This window comes from Panicum virgatum, chromosome 3K (genome assembly GCF_016808335.1).
Source record: "Panicum virgatum strain AP13 chromosome 3K, P.virgatum_v5, whole genome shotgun sequence".
NCBI lineage: Eukaryota > Viridiplantae > Streptophyta > Magnoliopsida > Poales > Poaceae > Panicum > Panicum virgatum.
Genome location: NC_053138.1, coordinates 38,125,336 through 38,140,387, shown reverse-complemented (window position 1 = coordinate 38,140,387; position 15,052 = coordinate 38,125,336). Strand labels below are relative to the sequence as shown.

At 46.4% G+C, this 15,052-nt stretch overlaps 1 protein-coding gene across 7 annotated transcripts; it reads right to left on the bottom strand.

Moving 5' to 3' along the window:
- Positions 1 to 6,441: 6,441 nt before the first annotated feature.
- LOC120699153 (pentatricopeptide repeat-containing protein At4g01570-like) lies at positions 6,442 to 13,581 on the bottom strand. 7 transcript variants are annotated; one of them, XM_039983032.1, is made up of 5 exons: positions 10,831 to 13,581; positions 9,480 to 9,621; positions 8,914 to 9,287; positions 7,682 to 7,827; positions 6,442 to 6,640 (listed from the first exon to the last, which is right to left on the bottom strand). In XM_039983032.1, exon 1 carries the CDS (start codon positions 13,519 to 13,521, stop codon positions 11,212 to 11,214), a length of 2,310 nt encoding a protein of 769 aa, XP_039838966.1. In that variant the 5' UTR covers positions 13,522 to 13,581; the 3' UTR covers positions 6,442 to 6,640; positions 7,682 to 7,827; positions 8,914 to 9,287; positions 9,480 to 9,621; positions 10,831 to 11,211. The 7 variants fall into 7 exon arrangements, with proteins under 7 accessions (XP_039838966.1, XP_039838965.1, XP_039838967.1 ...); XM_039983031.1 differs by having other exon boundaries at positions 6,442 to 7,827; XM_039983033.1 differs by having other exon boundaries at positions 6,442 to 7,822.
- Positions 13,582 to 15,052: the final 1,471 nt, after the last annotated feature.

The window sequence follows — 15,052 nt, the reverse complement described above, 5'->3', positions numbered from 1 at the left end:
TCTTCGTGGCTAGGTTTCTGCAATGCCTATGGAACAACCTCCGGCCGTTACTCCGATGGATCACCGGTGCTTCCGATGTATGGCGGATGAACCGACGCTTCAGCATCGGTTCAACCGGTGCTACTGCGTGGAGTAAATGGGCCTTGCATAGCCTCTGGACCTTACTCCTGCAGAGACATCGACGCCCATCGGATGTTCCGGTGCCTCAGTGGCGGATCTTCCGGTGCCCTTCTGACCACGTTTCAATCCCGTTCAGATCTGGTCAAACTTACACCGGTGATTACACCGACGGTCTTTTCTCTGCACCATCGGACCTTCCGGTGCTTAGGGTTGGCGGGCCCGTCTGTTCTGTTTTCACTTAATCCTTCCGCGGGCCCACGCGTCAGTCTCACTCCTGTTCCTCTTCCTCCCCGCGAAACTGCCGCCCTGCACCCCGCGCCCGTACGCCGCCGCCACTCCTGTGCCGCCCTTTCGCTGCCGCACGCGCGCCGCTCCTGCATCGCTTCGCCGCCGCGCCACAGACCTCGCGCCCGAGCCACGCTCGCACCGCCCTGCTCCGCGCCTGCGCCGTCTGTGCGCCGCTGACCCCAGGCCGCCGCCATCCAAGTCCAGCGCCGCCGCCTGCAGAGCCAGCACGCCTTCTCCGCGCGCCGTGCACCTCCATCCTCCTCTAAATCTCCTCACGCGCAGGGAACCGAGCTCACCGTGCCCCTCCCACCTTGTGCTCATCTGCACTCAAGGTGTTCGACAGTTTGTCTCTAAGACAACTTGTGACATTTTTGTCGGTTTTTCCTCATTTGATCTATCAGGGTATGATCTTAACCTCCTCGTCATGTGTTGTGTCTCTGTTTCACTTCAGTTACACACATGCTCACATATATTACTTACCTTGCACAAATCACACTCTTGCTCAAACACTTCAAGATCTTTATTAGTGTGCTCTTTCCGAGGATATCCACTAGAATTCTTGTTTTAGGCTCATATCCCATCATACTACTTCTATGACAGATGGCAGGAGACAAGAAAGGCAAGAGCAAGATGATTGTGCAGAAAAAGAAGAAGCGCACCCGTGAGGACCGCGAGCGAGAGCAGGCCGAGGCAGTGGCAGACGCAGCTGACAGGCAGGGCTCACTCAGGATCAGGGATCCTTAGGCTCAGGGGGAGCCACAGCAGCAGTTACGTCGCTCAGGACGTACTCAGACAGCTCAGGCCACACCTGAGTCCCGTTCACGTCCACGGACTCGAGGTGGTGGCACTCAGAGGGGAGCAGGTCATGCACCGCAGCAGCACACCGACAGTCAGACTCAGACAGGTGGTCAGGACAGTGGTGAGGAGCTGCCCGAGGTTGAGTTGTTCGATCTCAGGGGTATTCCAAGACCTAGGGTCAAGAGACTGCGTTATGTGACCCCGGAGCAGTGGTTTCCCGAGCAGAGGGATGTCGGAGTTGATCGTCGTTTTTACACTCTACTTCAGGAGTCTTTTTACCACACCTACTGCCAGTTGGACATCAAGATTAGTGAGCACAAGATGCTCCACTGGGTAGCTATGCGTGTAGCAGCAGGTGGGACTCCAGTGCTTCCTCTCTTTGAGAGATATGTTGGATTGCCTGCTCTACTCAGTGAGAGGTCCAGGTATATTCGAGAGTGGGTTCGAGTCTTCTACGCCACTCTGTTTATTGAGGAGGACCGGCAGTTTATTGACTTCATGTTCCAGGAGAGGCACTATCGTCTGACCCGAGCACGACTGGCTACCTATCTTGGAGTTCAGATTGCCGAGGAGCCACACTTCATACACTATCAGGCTTATGGCAGCACGGTACCTCCTCGACGTCCTCATGAGTCTCATGTCCCTTCTGACGAGGAGATCAGTGTTCTTTTTCAGCAGCCCTTCCTGCCTGGCACACCGAGGACTCCGGACAGGATGACTCCCATGGCGCACACTATCCACTTAGCTCTTAGGAAGAGTCTGTTGTTCCGGATTGGATACAACGAGGGGATCACAGCTTTGCAGCAGTGGCTCCTACTTTATATCATGACTGGTCGTGTCTTTGACCTAGTCGACTTCTTTATCTGCGAGCTAAAGGATGTGATTCTGGATGGCATGACAGTTCACCGTCGGCATCCGTTTGCTCATTGGATCTGTTGGATTCTGGCTCAGCTAAGTCAGAATGAGCACATGGATGAGCTGGAGCACTCGAGGACACAGTTCAGTTTTTACTCACCAGCTACTCCTCGAGACGGTCGTCGTGGCTCGAGAGGCCAGCACCGAGCACAGAGGGTTCTGGATGAGCGTTTCTTGGCTGAGGGCAGAGTTGCAGATGATCCGACAGCAGCCGAGGACGCTTCACTAGCAGCTGCAGAGGCCCAGCTCCCACACTACCTGATCACTGACTCAGAGGACTCGGAGGATGACGAGGACTTCATTCCCACTGTTACCGTCCCTCGAGGAGCTCATGATGATGAGGCAGGATCTTCTGGTGCAGCACGAGCCCCCGCTCCTCCAGTCTCCACAGCTCAGGTCACTCAGCCCGATGCACTCGCTGCTATCCTTACTCGGCTCTCAGATCAGCAGGACAGATTTGCAGCAGCTCAGCTGAGCATGCAGGCCGAGCAGGCTCGCCAGCAGGAGGCCCAGACTCTAGTGCTTGAGGGGATTCGGCAGCACCAGGAGGCCATGAGATTACAGCTTCAGCAGCAGTCCCAGATCCAGCAGCAGATGTTTACCTTCTTCTCGGGATGCTTCGGTCAGCTGTACCGACACACTGGACTGCCTGAGCCTCAGCTCCCTACACCCCAGCAGCTCCAGTTCGACCCCACTGCTCCTCCTCCACCTGCTGGCGGTTTCATGCAGACACCCTTGTCATCTTTCCCGGTGTCACCACTTCTACCGACCGGGTTGTTTGCCAGTCCTGTTCCTACTGCTGCCCCGGCTCCTGCTCCACAGCCTAGTGTCTGGACAGCCGAGCAGCGTGCAGAGTTTCATAGACAGCAGCAGATCCTACACCAGCTCCAGCACCCCTCGGCTCAGTCACTCACGTTCGACTCTCCTTCTCAGCCCGAGGTGCTCCGTCCGTCCGTCGTGCGCCTCACTCAGCCAGACCTGACTCCCGTCACGTCTACTCCTCCGACGGACTCCACGATCGTCGCCGCGCCAGCTCCTACCGCTACTCCAGCTACTTCTGCTGCTCCGACGACTCTGGTCGAGCAGAAGTCTTCTTCGGTCGACGACGACTGGACAGACGACGACGCCGACGACTCCGCCGCTCAGTTCTCCACCGGACCCAGCCGGAAGACCCCGCCTTCTCCTGCTCAGGATTAGATCGCCTTCCTTTTTGGTGCTTTGTTGCCAAAGGGGGAGAGGTGTTAGGGGGAGGGTAGAGAGTTAGGGGGAGGGTAGAGCTAGAGAGAGAGCTCGTAGTTATCAGGACTTTGATTCTTTGTATCACATTTGGTGTTAATTCATGGATATGTACATTTGTCGCTTGAGTATGCCGCTCTTTGAGACATATCTATGGATTTCGTTTGAGCCGTTGAGCTCTTTGGTCCTGCTTTTGGTTTGCTAGTGTTTTTCCTGCTTTATCTTTCTCGCTCTCTCGTTATTTATGTTTGTGTTGTCATCAATCACCAAAAAGGGGGAGATTGTAAGCATCTAGGCACTCAAGGTATGTTTCGGTGATTAATGACAACCATTATTGTGACTAATGAGTTTGTGCAGCTTAATAGATCATTATCGCTCATTTGGTCATATGTCAAAAGAGGCCCCTCATTTTCGGTCATTCAAAAAGGCGATCTCGGCTTTTAACTTATATTTGTCAAGGCTAAGGATCTTTCTAGTCCTAAGTGTCACAAGGTTGAGAAGGACACTTAGGTTAGTATAGGTTTTATAGTTTTGTAGTGATCGCACTATTAAGAGGGGTTCATGAGTTAGTAGCTTGATCAAACTTGAGTTGGCCCTAGACATATTACACACTCACTCAAAAACAGCAAAAGATGGTCAATAGAAGTCAACACAACTCTTGGAAGAAGAAACAATCAAAGTCACATTCGAATCCAAGTCAAAACAGCTGAAAACAAAGAAAATCAGTAGCACCGGTTGAACCGGTGCACAAGCATCGGAGCATCCGATGCATGGCGGAAGGACCGATGCCCTGTCGGTCCATCTTCTCTGGATGAAGGCAGATATCAAGTAAAGCACCGGTTGAACCGATGGTCAAGAAGATAAGCACCGGTGCAATGAAAGTCCTTTGTTCCAGAGAGCATGTTTTGATGGATTGCAACCTCTCTTCAGCACCGGTTGAACCGACGCTCCGAAATCAAAGCACCGGTGCAATGAAAGTCCTTTGTTCCAGAGAGCATGTTTGATGGACTCCAACTTCTCTTCAGCACCGGTTGAACCGATGGTTCAGAAACAAAGCACCGGTGCATTGGATGTACTTTGTTCCAGAACGCTTGTTTGAGTTGATCAGCGAACCTCTTCAGCACCGGTTGAACCGATGCCCTACGGAGCATGCACCGGTGCAATGACGCAAGCGTGGATACTGTGTCAGAACTCCAACGGCTACTTCTTTGACACAGAGAGACCGGTTGAACCGATGCCCATATTTTCTATACCGTCGGTTCTTCCGGTGGTCACGGTTTTTCTGCAGAAAACCTCCAACGGCTATGTGACCTCCTCCACTCTATATAAGGGTACCCCCTGGTTCATTTCAGTTGCCTTTGACACCTTGAAAACCTGAGGCCACCCTTGAGAAGAAAAGATAGAGCTTTGAGCAAAAGAGAGAAGATCTAGTGCTTAGTTTGTGTTTCAACCTTGAAGAACTCATCCATTGCAAGTGTAGCAAGTGTGCTTGAGCTAAGGCCAACTGAGTGTAGGTCAAGTGAAGGCTTAGGAACTTGTTACTCTTGGTGTTTGGCAGCACCTAGACGATCTTGGTGATCGAAGTGTTTCTCGCGGAGCTTGCCAAGGATTGTGGGAGCCCGGAGAAGAAGATTGTACGTGGCTTGAGCTCCACCACGCCGGGATGGTGAACGGAGACTCTTAGTGAGCGCCCAAGTCTCGGTGACATGGGAGGTGACAAGACTCTTAGTGAGTGTCACAACGTGGATTAGGGGTGTGTGCCAACATATCGACACCACGGGAAAAATCCGGTTGTCTCTTGCACTCTCTTTCATTTCAAGCACTTACTTTCATGCTTTCTTTCATGTGCTTGACCCTAGAGATCATAGCTTAGCTCTACCTTGCTTAGTTTCATATCTTTGTTAGCTTGTGTAGTTTGCTTTGTTTAGCCGGTTGGTGAATTGAGCCTTACTAGCCTTGCATAGGTTAAGGTTGTTTTATTGCTTTAGAAGTTTGAAAAAGGCCCAATTCACCCCCCCTCTTGGTCCATCGATTCTTACACTGTTCCATACGCCGAGGAATCAAAGTAGCATCAATCATCAACCATGCTTGCCATTTGCAAAAGGAAATCATAGTCAGATTGTCTTGGACACTTCCTCTAGCCATGAAAACATAACGCTTCAGACATGGAAATTTAAAATTTGTTTGTTTGCTTCGTGTTGCATGTCTTAACGTTTTTTTTCTTTTCCTCCAGTGCCACTAAAATGTTCTCAGTTCTTTAATTGCCAAAAAAAACGCACATTATTTGCCGCTAGTTTTTTTTCCAGGTCTTCTGTGCCATACCCGTCTATTTTTAGGCAAACATCACCAGGGCTAACCGGACGTTAACCGAAGTTCGGTTCGATTCCAGTCATTAGGTCGGTTAACTGAAGAACAATGGAAACTGAAGTAGTATTTGCAAAGGCTAAATATATAACACAGCAGCAATTTCACCTCGGCTAAGGCCCACCTAGACCATAATGGTCTCATCTTCCTAACCCTAACTCACACCCACCTCTCTCTCCCCGGTCCCCATATAAAAAAAAACTCGACCTAGGGGAGCGGGTAAGACAGCCCCGAGCATTCTTTTAAGAAGACCTTGTCACGACACAGGTCAAGAAAAAAAATCTGAACCCCCTGCTCCATCCTTACGCAGTGGCATCATAGCCCGTGTGATAGCCCGTGTGAGACGACAAACGCTTTGGTATGCGACGGACGAGAGGATTTTTTTTTAACCACAGCCTGAAATCAGACCTGAGGAGCACCATTGAGACCATCAAACCTAACCAACTCGACTAGAGACTCTTTGGCCAGTCCCCGTTATACATGCCATCGCCCACCAGCCACCCAGCGCCCGCTAGGCGCTAGCTGCTTCCTGATTCTGGGGCGGATCACGGGAACCTGGAGTAACTGAAAACACTGAGAGAACCTTTCTGACCTGATTTGGACGTGCAACGCCCCCTGCCCGAGGCGTGCACGTGAAAACAAGACAAGACATACATCCTACGCGGTCAGAGTACCACGTTGGGGCTTCAGGTCTTAAAGTTCAATCAGGATGCAACAAACTTGGCTCAAAGCACGAGTCTCTTTCGGTATTTAACTATGTATATGATCCAAAACTGTTTTAAAATAAGGAGATGTTTTGTAGGCACAGTAACAATATACTAAACCAGATCCAGTGTGGTTCTCTATACTCTACCGACTCTATGCTATCTATAGATAACAAATCATCAAACCATGTAGCACGGCTGTCATGAGGTATACCCTGTAGTTCAAAACATATATCTTAGAAACAATTTTTAAAGGAATTAAAGAAAACTACCAGCAATAGTTACGTGATTCCTTTGGATAATGATGCATGATATAGTGTGAGAACAAAATCAGTGTAACGTAACGTCATGACAAATTGTCCAGTAATTCAGTAATGCACAGGGAACATGTCCTGGCTTCTATGCATGTACCCAGCTAGAAGTATTCCACATGTGATCAATGGCAATTTCTCAATCAGTTCTCCAACTCATAATACAAAGCTAAAAACCAGATGATAGCAATTCTCCTAGTCTAGATCATTGAGAAAGCACAAAATGTTCAGTCCCAAAATCTTCATATGGACCAAAACTAAGCTCCATATGGAAGTACACAATGTCCATAATCTAAGCTTTCCAGTTAATAGTATCTATCTGTGCTTATTATGAATGAAGAAATGGTGTCACAATATGGACCAAAGCTCTAACAAATTTTGCTTGCCAAATTCATTATGACAGTAAACTTCATACACATGTGAGACGACCAACGACCTAGGCCGATCCTTAGACCTATGATTTGGTGTGGGACAGACGAAGGGATTTTTTTTAACCACATCCTGAAATTCAATCCCACGGGAATTCAAACCCAGGACCTGAGGAGAGCTATCAGAGCCTCCTAACTAACTCAACTAGGGACCCCTTGGCATAGAACACAGCCACTTAAGTATCATAGGGACATAATCATGTGATAGATATCATCATGATTATACAACAAAACGAACAGAGTAAAGCTGAGAAATAATGTTGTGTTCGATGTAATTCTCATAGATTTCCCCTAGCTAGAATTGCTATTTCTGAAAAGATGCATCTTTTGTTAATGGCTTCAATATAGGAATGAATGGGCCCCTTAAAGGAAAGAGTAATAAATGAATAATCACCTTATTGAAGTATAGCCATGAACTTCCTGTCCCCAAATCAAACAACCATAACCAACCAACCAAAAAGCAAAAACAACTTATTCTGTATCAAAATATTAGACAAAAAGTAAAGCAAGGGCATACCAAGTACCATCCAGAAAATGGCCAACATCAATCTGTGCTGAGAGAAACTTGAGTGGAATGATGTCAGCATCAATGTCAGTTCATGGCATGGACATTGCTCATGTCTGGTCTACTATAGGGTGGTAGTTCTCTCAACAAAGCCTGAACTGTGTTTCACAAGACCAAAGAAAGATTCTCGGTATGCATAACATCCAAACCAGCATAGATAAAAACCAAAAAATTACATATGTGGCCACCTGGATAAGGTTCTATATCTAACTTGTAGGTAAATTGAATTTAATAAAAATCATGATGAATTATAGGAGAGGCGCATCTAAAAAACAGCACAAAGAAGTAGAAACTCTATTGCTGGCTAGTGTTAGGAGATTTTCTTTGTTTTTTTTCAAAATACACATTTGAATAAAAGAATGTAAATAAATACAAAGTTACCTCAATTCAAATATTTTAAATATAAATTCAGAATAACTAATTTCTTCTAAAGTCTCTATGTTGTAAATCTGACACTAGCATGGTGCAATTTTTTAAAGGAAAGGGACAAAATGCTTAAATCTGAGGGCTAAAATGGTCATAAAACAGGCAAAATACCAAACTAGGGACTTGGAGAGAAACTAGCACGAAAAGACGTGCTTTGCTGCATCCATGACATCCATGTGCTAAGCCAAATACTTGGCCGATTGCATGGCCCCCCCTTCCAGAAGGGTGTATAGCATACGCAAGATGGCATCTAGTGCCACGCCAACACAAAGGAGACGTGTGGATCACAGCGCACAGAGCAGCCAGATGGGGGCAATACACTATTCTCAAAAGTTTCTACAGTTATGGATAGCAGAAAAAAAAGCTTAAGTGTATACGCAAAGCCAGCCTGGGTAGGTACACCAAAATGTAGAGAAATTGTAATTTCACTCACTCCTTGACCAAAAAGAGCTGAGGATGTCCAAGTTTAGAGCAAGGACAAAATTCTGGCCAGGAGAGCATGGTAATCCAACAAATAGTGAGCAGTAAGGCAGCAATGATTGTTTAATCCACGATCAATTATCAATGTATATGTACTTACGTAGAAGTAGCCCAATTACTGCAACTATTTTACTTAGCTTCGTACACCTTATTCCTACTCCAAAAACTTCAAATCATGAAAACTTTATGTGGGTCAAGAACAAAGCATCGATTAATCCTTCTTGAGAACTGGAATATGAGTAAACAAATGTCTGATAGGTTTAAAACACAACAATTACCTTGTACACAGAAGGATGCATTGGCTCTAGAAAGAATTTTGCCTCGAGGTCAGGAAGCTGAGTGCCATCTGCCATGCACATACTGATGATGCCTAAACAATTCAACTCTGTTTCGAACCTCTGATTGGTTGACTACTGCCGGGGGAGGGGGCTTGCTTTCTCCACTTTATGCCCGTCATCAAAATGCATGCAGGGATGAGGAGCATCTAGCTTTCTGTCTCTTTCTGGAAGACGTTCAGTAGACTTCTTCTCAGAAGTAATTGTGCTTGCAGGTTAGGGCATATGTTTCTTCTGAGCAGATTTTGCTGGCTTTGCTTGCTTGGACATTGCAGAATCAGCCGCAGAACCAGCACCAGTAGATTTTCCTGGTTTACCTGCAAATGCAAAGTAGTGGAGCAATCATGCTTGGGAGCAATGCTTGTATTGCCAACACATGCAACATGAACATATTCATAAGTATGTTCTCTACTGGCAAACCCTAGGAAAGCAAACAAAAAACGAACGGTCGAAAAAGCCGAGAAGCTTTGGTAGCGACACTAAAGAAAAGTCAATGCCATGATAATTACCTGCGTCCTTCGCAGCAACTTTAGCAGCACGTTGAGCCTCCTGAATTGCACGCCTCTCTCTACCTTTGATGTTTTCTGCTTTTGTGGAATGGGAGCTGGAGCACCATCAATCTGTATTTCAGCCAAAGCACGCTTGTTTTGTCTGAAACAAACTTATGTGCACATATGAATAAAATGGCCAGAGTGATCTTCTCATTAAGACAAATAAACAAAGACCCAGAAGATTACAATTGATTTCATTCAAACATCTCTAAATAACCTTTATGTACTACTAAAACATAATAGTTTTTCAATTAGGTGGATGGAATCCTATTAGGCATTCCACTCAGCTGAAATGTTTACTCCTCAAAGTAGAACAATCATATTTTTCTTCGCTTGCTCTCTACTCTCCTCTCCACTCCTCTCCCTACTGTCATATCACACCCTGCTTGGGTGAGTCTTGCCGTCAACTGCCAGCACAATGCTGCCATGCCACCAAACATGAGGAACACAACCTATAGCAATCTGCTGCTTCCCCTAAGCCCCCAATTGTACTCTCTAACACTAGTACCCATCAGAAGGAAGATCCAATATCATGAGTTGCCAAGAGGGCAATTCGAACTATAGCAATAGCACTATAGCAGTGTTAAAATAAGATATCAGAGGACTTTATTTTTGCTATTATTTTCTCAGTGCTGTGGCTCTGCAACCACTCAGTCTGCAAGCGGCACTGGAAAAATCATACTACCTCCAATCAAGAAAGCTTGATGCTCGGACAAGCAAAAGCAACAGAAAATAAGCTGCTTTGCATGTCTAAAGCGTCATATTACAGTGACAGGAGGTAGTGCCTCTTAACATGGTTGAGTCAGAGCAGCACCAAAATTCACGCAAGAATAAGAGCCCAGAAATATCTATAGGTACCAAATCAGCACTTTCCCGTATTATAAAAAATGACTTTCCACAAGATAATTGTGATGAAGTAATTATAGCTTGTTATGAGCTGTAATGATTAGGGGTAAACACACACCAGGAAAATAAACGTGACTATGCGGGGGCTTGGAATTAATTCTTCATTATGTGGTCTCAATTGATACAATTCCATCCTTATATAGATGAGGATACTTGGCCCTTAATAAAATCATTTCTAGAATAAAGGAACTAACCTAACCTCTAATCTAATTTATCTCCTAATCCGCATCTCCTGACATGAGAGGCAGATGACCAGGCCCTTTGGCCACCCATAACAAATCTAGCCTTATAGACCATGCAGTTTCATTCATCTGGCATTTACTGGATGCAAACTCCAATGATAATAAACCAAAATTTATAGGGAAAGAAATATAGAAATTAAATTACATACTGCGAAATTTACCTAATAGCATCTCAGATCGACTCTGGATGTGTGATATGGCACTGGAAGATCCCATTCAATGAAATTGATGCAGCTTGCAGGATTAAATGTGCCCTGTGGTCAACAGGCTGCCTAATTGTCTGACAGTGTTTACAGGAACCCACAGCAACATCTCTAAACCAACAATACACAGAGCATCTTCCTATATGGATAAAGCAGAAATGTCTGTGAGCTTACCGAAAGTGATCATCACTCTAATTGCTTATTGCTGAATATTCAGCTTTACAGTAATAATGATTTCACTGCAGCTTTTCAGTTTGGATAAACAAGGACATGCCTTGGAATGGTTAATACAAGTAATAGAGTTGATGATGCTGTTTTCGTTTGTATTGTTTTCCTAGTTCATTTGTGCTGCCTTTTCTTTTCAATTTCCTTATCAAGGAAAATCAATATTGTTTCTGTGGCGTGGTTTGGTGCAATGCCTTCTGTGATCATCCTCCTTAAATACTTGTCAGCTTCCTTTAGTCTACCAGCTTTTGCATTTATATTGATCAAAGTATTAAAAGTGACAACATCTGGCTTCATGCCGCTTCTGATTATCTGATCAAACAAGGAGCCTGCTTCTTCAACCTTCCCAACCTTTCCCAACTGATTGATCAGAGTGTTATACATGACAATGTCCATGTAAACACCTTTCTTTGACAAACGGTCAATAATTGTGCTGGCAACCTCTGTTTTCCCCATCTGGCCAAGACCTTGAATGATCAGATTATATGTCGCTACATCATTAGGGCAGAGCTGCCCACCCCTCTCATGAAGAATTGCCCACACCTGTTTCAAATAACCTTTCTTGACGAATGAGGTCATCAATGAATTGTACGTATAACTTGTCCCTTTGTTCCCTAGATTTGTAAAGATCTCAAATAATTTGCAAGCAACACTCAACTTCCCCTTGGCTAAAAATATTGACAAGTAAGTATTGATCATGTCAGCATCAAACGTTTTGGCCCCCATACCTTGCACCCTCTGCCCTCTGTGCATTGTAAATACAGCAGAGCTATTCAATCTGTCAGCATGTTTAGCAAGATTATCCAAGTGTGGTGACACTGACCAATCATCCTTAAGATCATTATTTGGGGTTTCTTCATCAGTAACTGTATGTCCCACAGGATTGACCAAATTCATCACATCATCCATATTACCATCAAAGGAAAACATTGGCGTCCCATCTTTCCCTCTGTCCTGAGGCCCTCTCAAGGCAACCATCATGTTTGATTTCCACCTAATGGCATCTGGCAATACAGAGCCATCCCGTATAAACTTTACTATTTGTTCTTCCAAGTCCCAACGTTTACTCTTGTTAAAACCTATCAGCAATGATGTTATGGTAACCAAATCAACAATGAAGCCCCGCTGCTCCATCTCCTTTACCAACTCTACAGCCTCTGCAACTTGGTCCCCCACCCCCTCCTTGCAGAACTCCCTCACCATGATACTATAAGCAATTCCATCCAACAGTTGCCCTTTCCTTCTTAGCTCATAAAACAGCCGACATGCTGCTTCTGCCCTCCCATTCTTGAACAGCCCATCAATCACAGTGTTGTGTGTGCTTGCCGAGCATTGGATTCCATCTGCCACCATTGTCTCGAAAAATCCACATGCCTCATCAAGCTTCTTAGCTTTGAACAGCCCATCGAGAAGAGAATTGTACACCACCACATCACCCACCCCACTGCGACCCCTCATCTCCTGAAACACGCGCAACGCTTCATCCATCCGAAAACTCTTGCAGCATCCATTCATGACAGCCCGGTAAGTGAATACATCTGGCTCAATTCCAGAAGACTTCAATTCATCAAATGTCACCAAGGCATCAGTAACCCGCCCACCAACCACAAGAGCCCGAATGACTGAATTATACGTGCATATGTCCGGCACAACAGGAGTAGTAGCAGCCTTCATTGCCGCAAAAAGCCTCAAGGACATATCTAGCTGCCTCCACTTGCCAAATGCGTGGATGCAAATGTTGTAGAACCTTGCATTCGAAGGGAGGCCCCTCCTCGACATTTCGTCGAACACATGACGGAAGTCATCACAGAGATTCTCCTTCGACAAGGCAAGGAGGAGGCGGTTCGTGACCCGTACGGGCGGTGGTTGGGAGGCGATGGGAAGCAGCCTGCGGATGGCAGGGACGGCGGCGATGAGGTCGGGGGAGGCAATGAGGGAAGGGAGAGCGGCGGCGGCAAGGCGGGGGAGGAGGTCGGGTGGCGCGGCGTCCAAGAGGGACAGCGCGGCGTCGAGGCGCGACGCGGAGAGGAGCGACGAGAGGAGTGATGGAAGGAGGGTGGAAGGGGATGGGGATGAGAGCGCAAACGGGAGGAGCTCGTCGAGTAGCGGCGGGGAGCCAGCGGCGAGCGCGCGGAGGAGGACGGGGAAGATGGATGCGAGGAGCGGGGAGGAGGGCGGGGTGGCGGCGAGGAAGAAGGAAAGCTTGGAGGCCGGCGGGAGCGCCGGGTGGCGGAGGATGTGGAGGTGGACGGGGAGCGGGAGCGGCGCCGCGGGCAGCAGCGCGGCAGGCAGGTGCGGCGTGGTGAGAAGGTGGCTTGCGAGGCGGGTGGCGAGGAGCGCGTCGGTGAGGCTGGACAGCGGCGTGGTGGCCGCGGTTGAGAGCCGGCGACGGACGGGAACGGCAGCGGCCAGCCCAGGCGGCATGCTGCCCCGCGCCCCCGCGCGTCTTCGCTGCCAGGTAGTGGATGGTCTAGCCTCTATGCAAAAATGGAGACGTGCGCGTCCATTTTGCAGACTTTTTTTTTTGTTGAAACTCCATTTTGCAGACTCGATCTCTTCCGCGCACAGCACTTTTGTGAGTCCATGATGGTGATTCGTTGCTCATCCTCTGTGTCCCAGGGGAAAGTTAGATCCCATTCCTGAAAGACTCGAGGGCACACTTCAATTTACGTAAATCTCAAATTATAAGGGTTTTAGGCTAGTCCTCTATGAAATTGGTTTATATATGAATCTAACTTCATCTATATTCAATTATTCATATGAGCATAGACAGAAAAAACACAGACAACAGCCCCTTACAATTTAATACAGATGGAGTGTTACTAACAGTCGACGACGATATTCTTCGGATGTTGTTTCCTCCTTGAAGGCGTCGGCTTATGTACCCCCTCTTCGTTTGTCGTCGATCATCGGCGTTGGGCATTGTTTAGGGTAGTCTTAGCTTTTATCTTTACAGGGCCCGGCTTGGTTGGCGTCGCTTGTTTGGACGTCGTAGTTTCAGTTTGTTGGGGTTTTGGGTGGCTTAGCGCTCGGGGTTTCTTCTGTATCTTTTGTTTTGTTTCATGGTTCGTAAGCCATGGCTTACTCCCTGTAGCTGTAATCTTCTACCTTCTTAATGAAACAACGTGCTTTGGCACGTTCGCGAAAAAAACAGATGGAGCATATAGTGTACATGTAGTGGCAAAGCAGTAATACCAGAAAACATTTACCAACATAAAGAACCAACCCCATATTGATAGTTGATATATAAATAAAAGCCAACAAAAATTATATTGTCCATATGGCACCAACGGCCAATAGGCAAAAAGGCAATACATATAGCAACATTTAATACTAGTAGTTTTTATGTAGAAGGGGCTAATCATATTATTCAATATTGTTAGCAAATATGGGTTCATAGACTGGGACATGATGTAAAAAAAACAATACATTACCACTAGTGTCACAGCCCACAAGCATCGATTGTAACTTTCATCATTTATTGTCTCACTACATAACAAATGAGACTATATTACCGTTACACGCATCACACCATATGATTGTGTAGAGATGTTTTTTTTTATAATTCTATAGCTGGAAAGCACCTCTCAGCCCTAGCTGTGGTGATAGTCAACACAAGAACTAACTTCAAAAGTTGATAAACCAAACAATAGGCATTATGTTTTCTTGTCTTTATCTTTTTTATAGAAAGCTCAACAAAGGTTTGTAAATTGACATGTACATGCGTGTGCGCGTGCGTGTATCTTATCAAACAACATCGATTGAAGACAGGGTTTGTTGTTAATCTCTCACTTCCACGGAATCAAGCCACGCCCATATACAATTTAACTAGGTTTATCGAATAATCCATATTAACATTATGAAATGAGTCTCTTGGATTAAATGCAGCTGAACCTCAAGTGAGGTAGTCTTGGTTAAGCAACCAGTGGCGGAGCCAGGATTTCGATAATAGAGG

Excerpts from the sequence above, each read along its gene's own strand:
- LOC120699153 (XM_039983031.1), bottom strand. The coding sequence starts at position 13,521 with ATGCCGCCTGGGCTGGCCGCTGCCGTTCCCGTCCGTCGCCGGCTCTCA.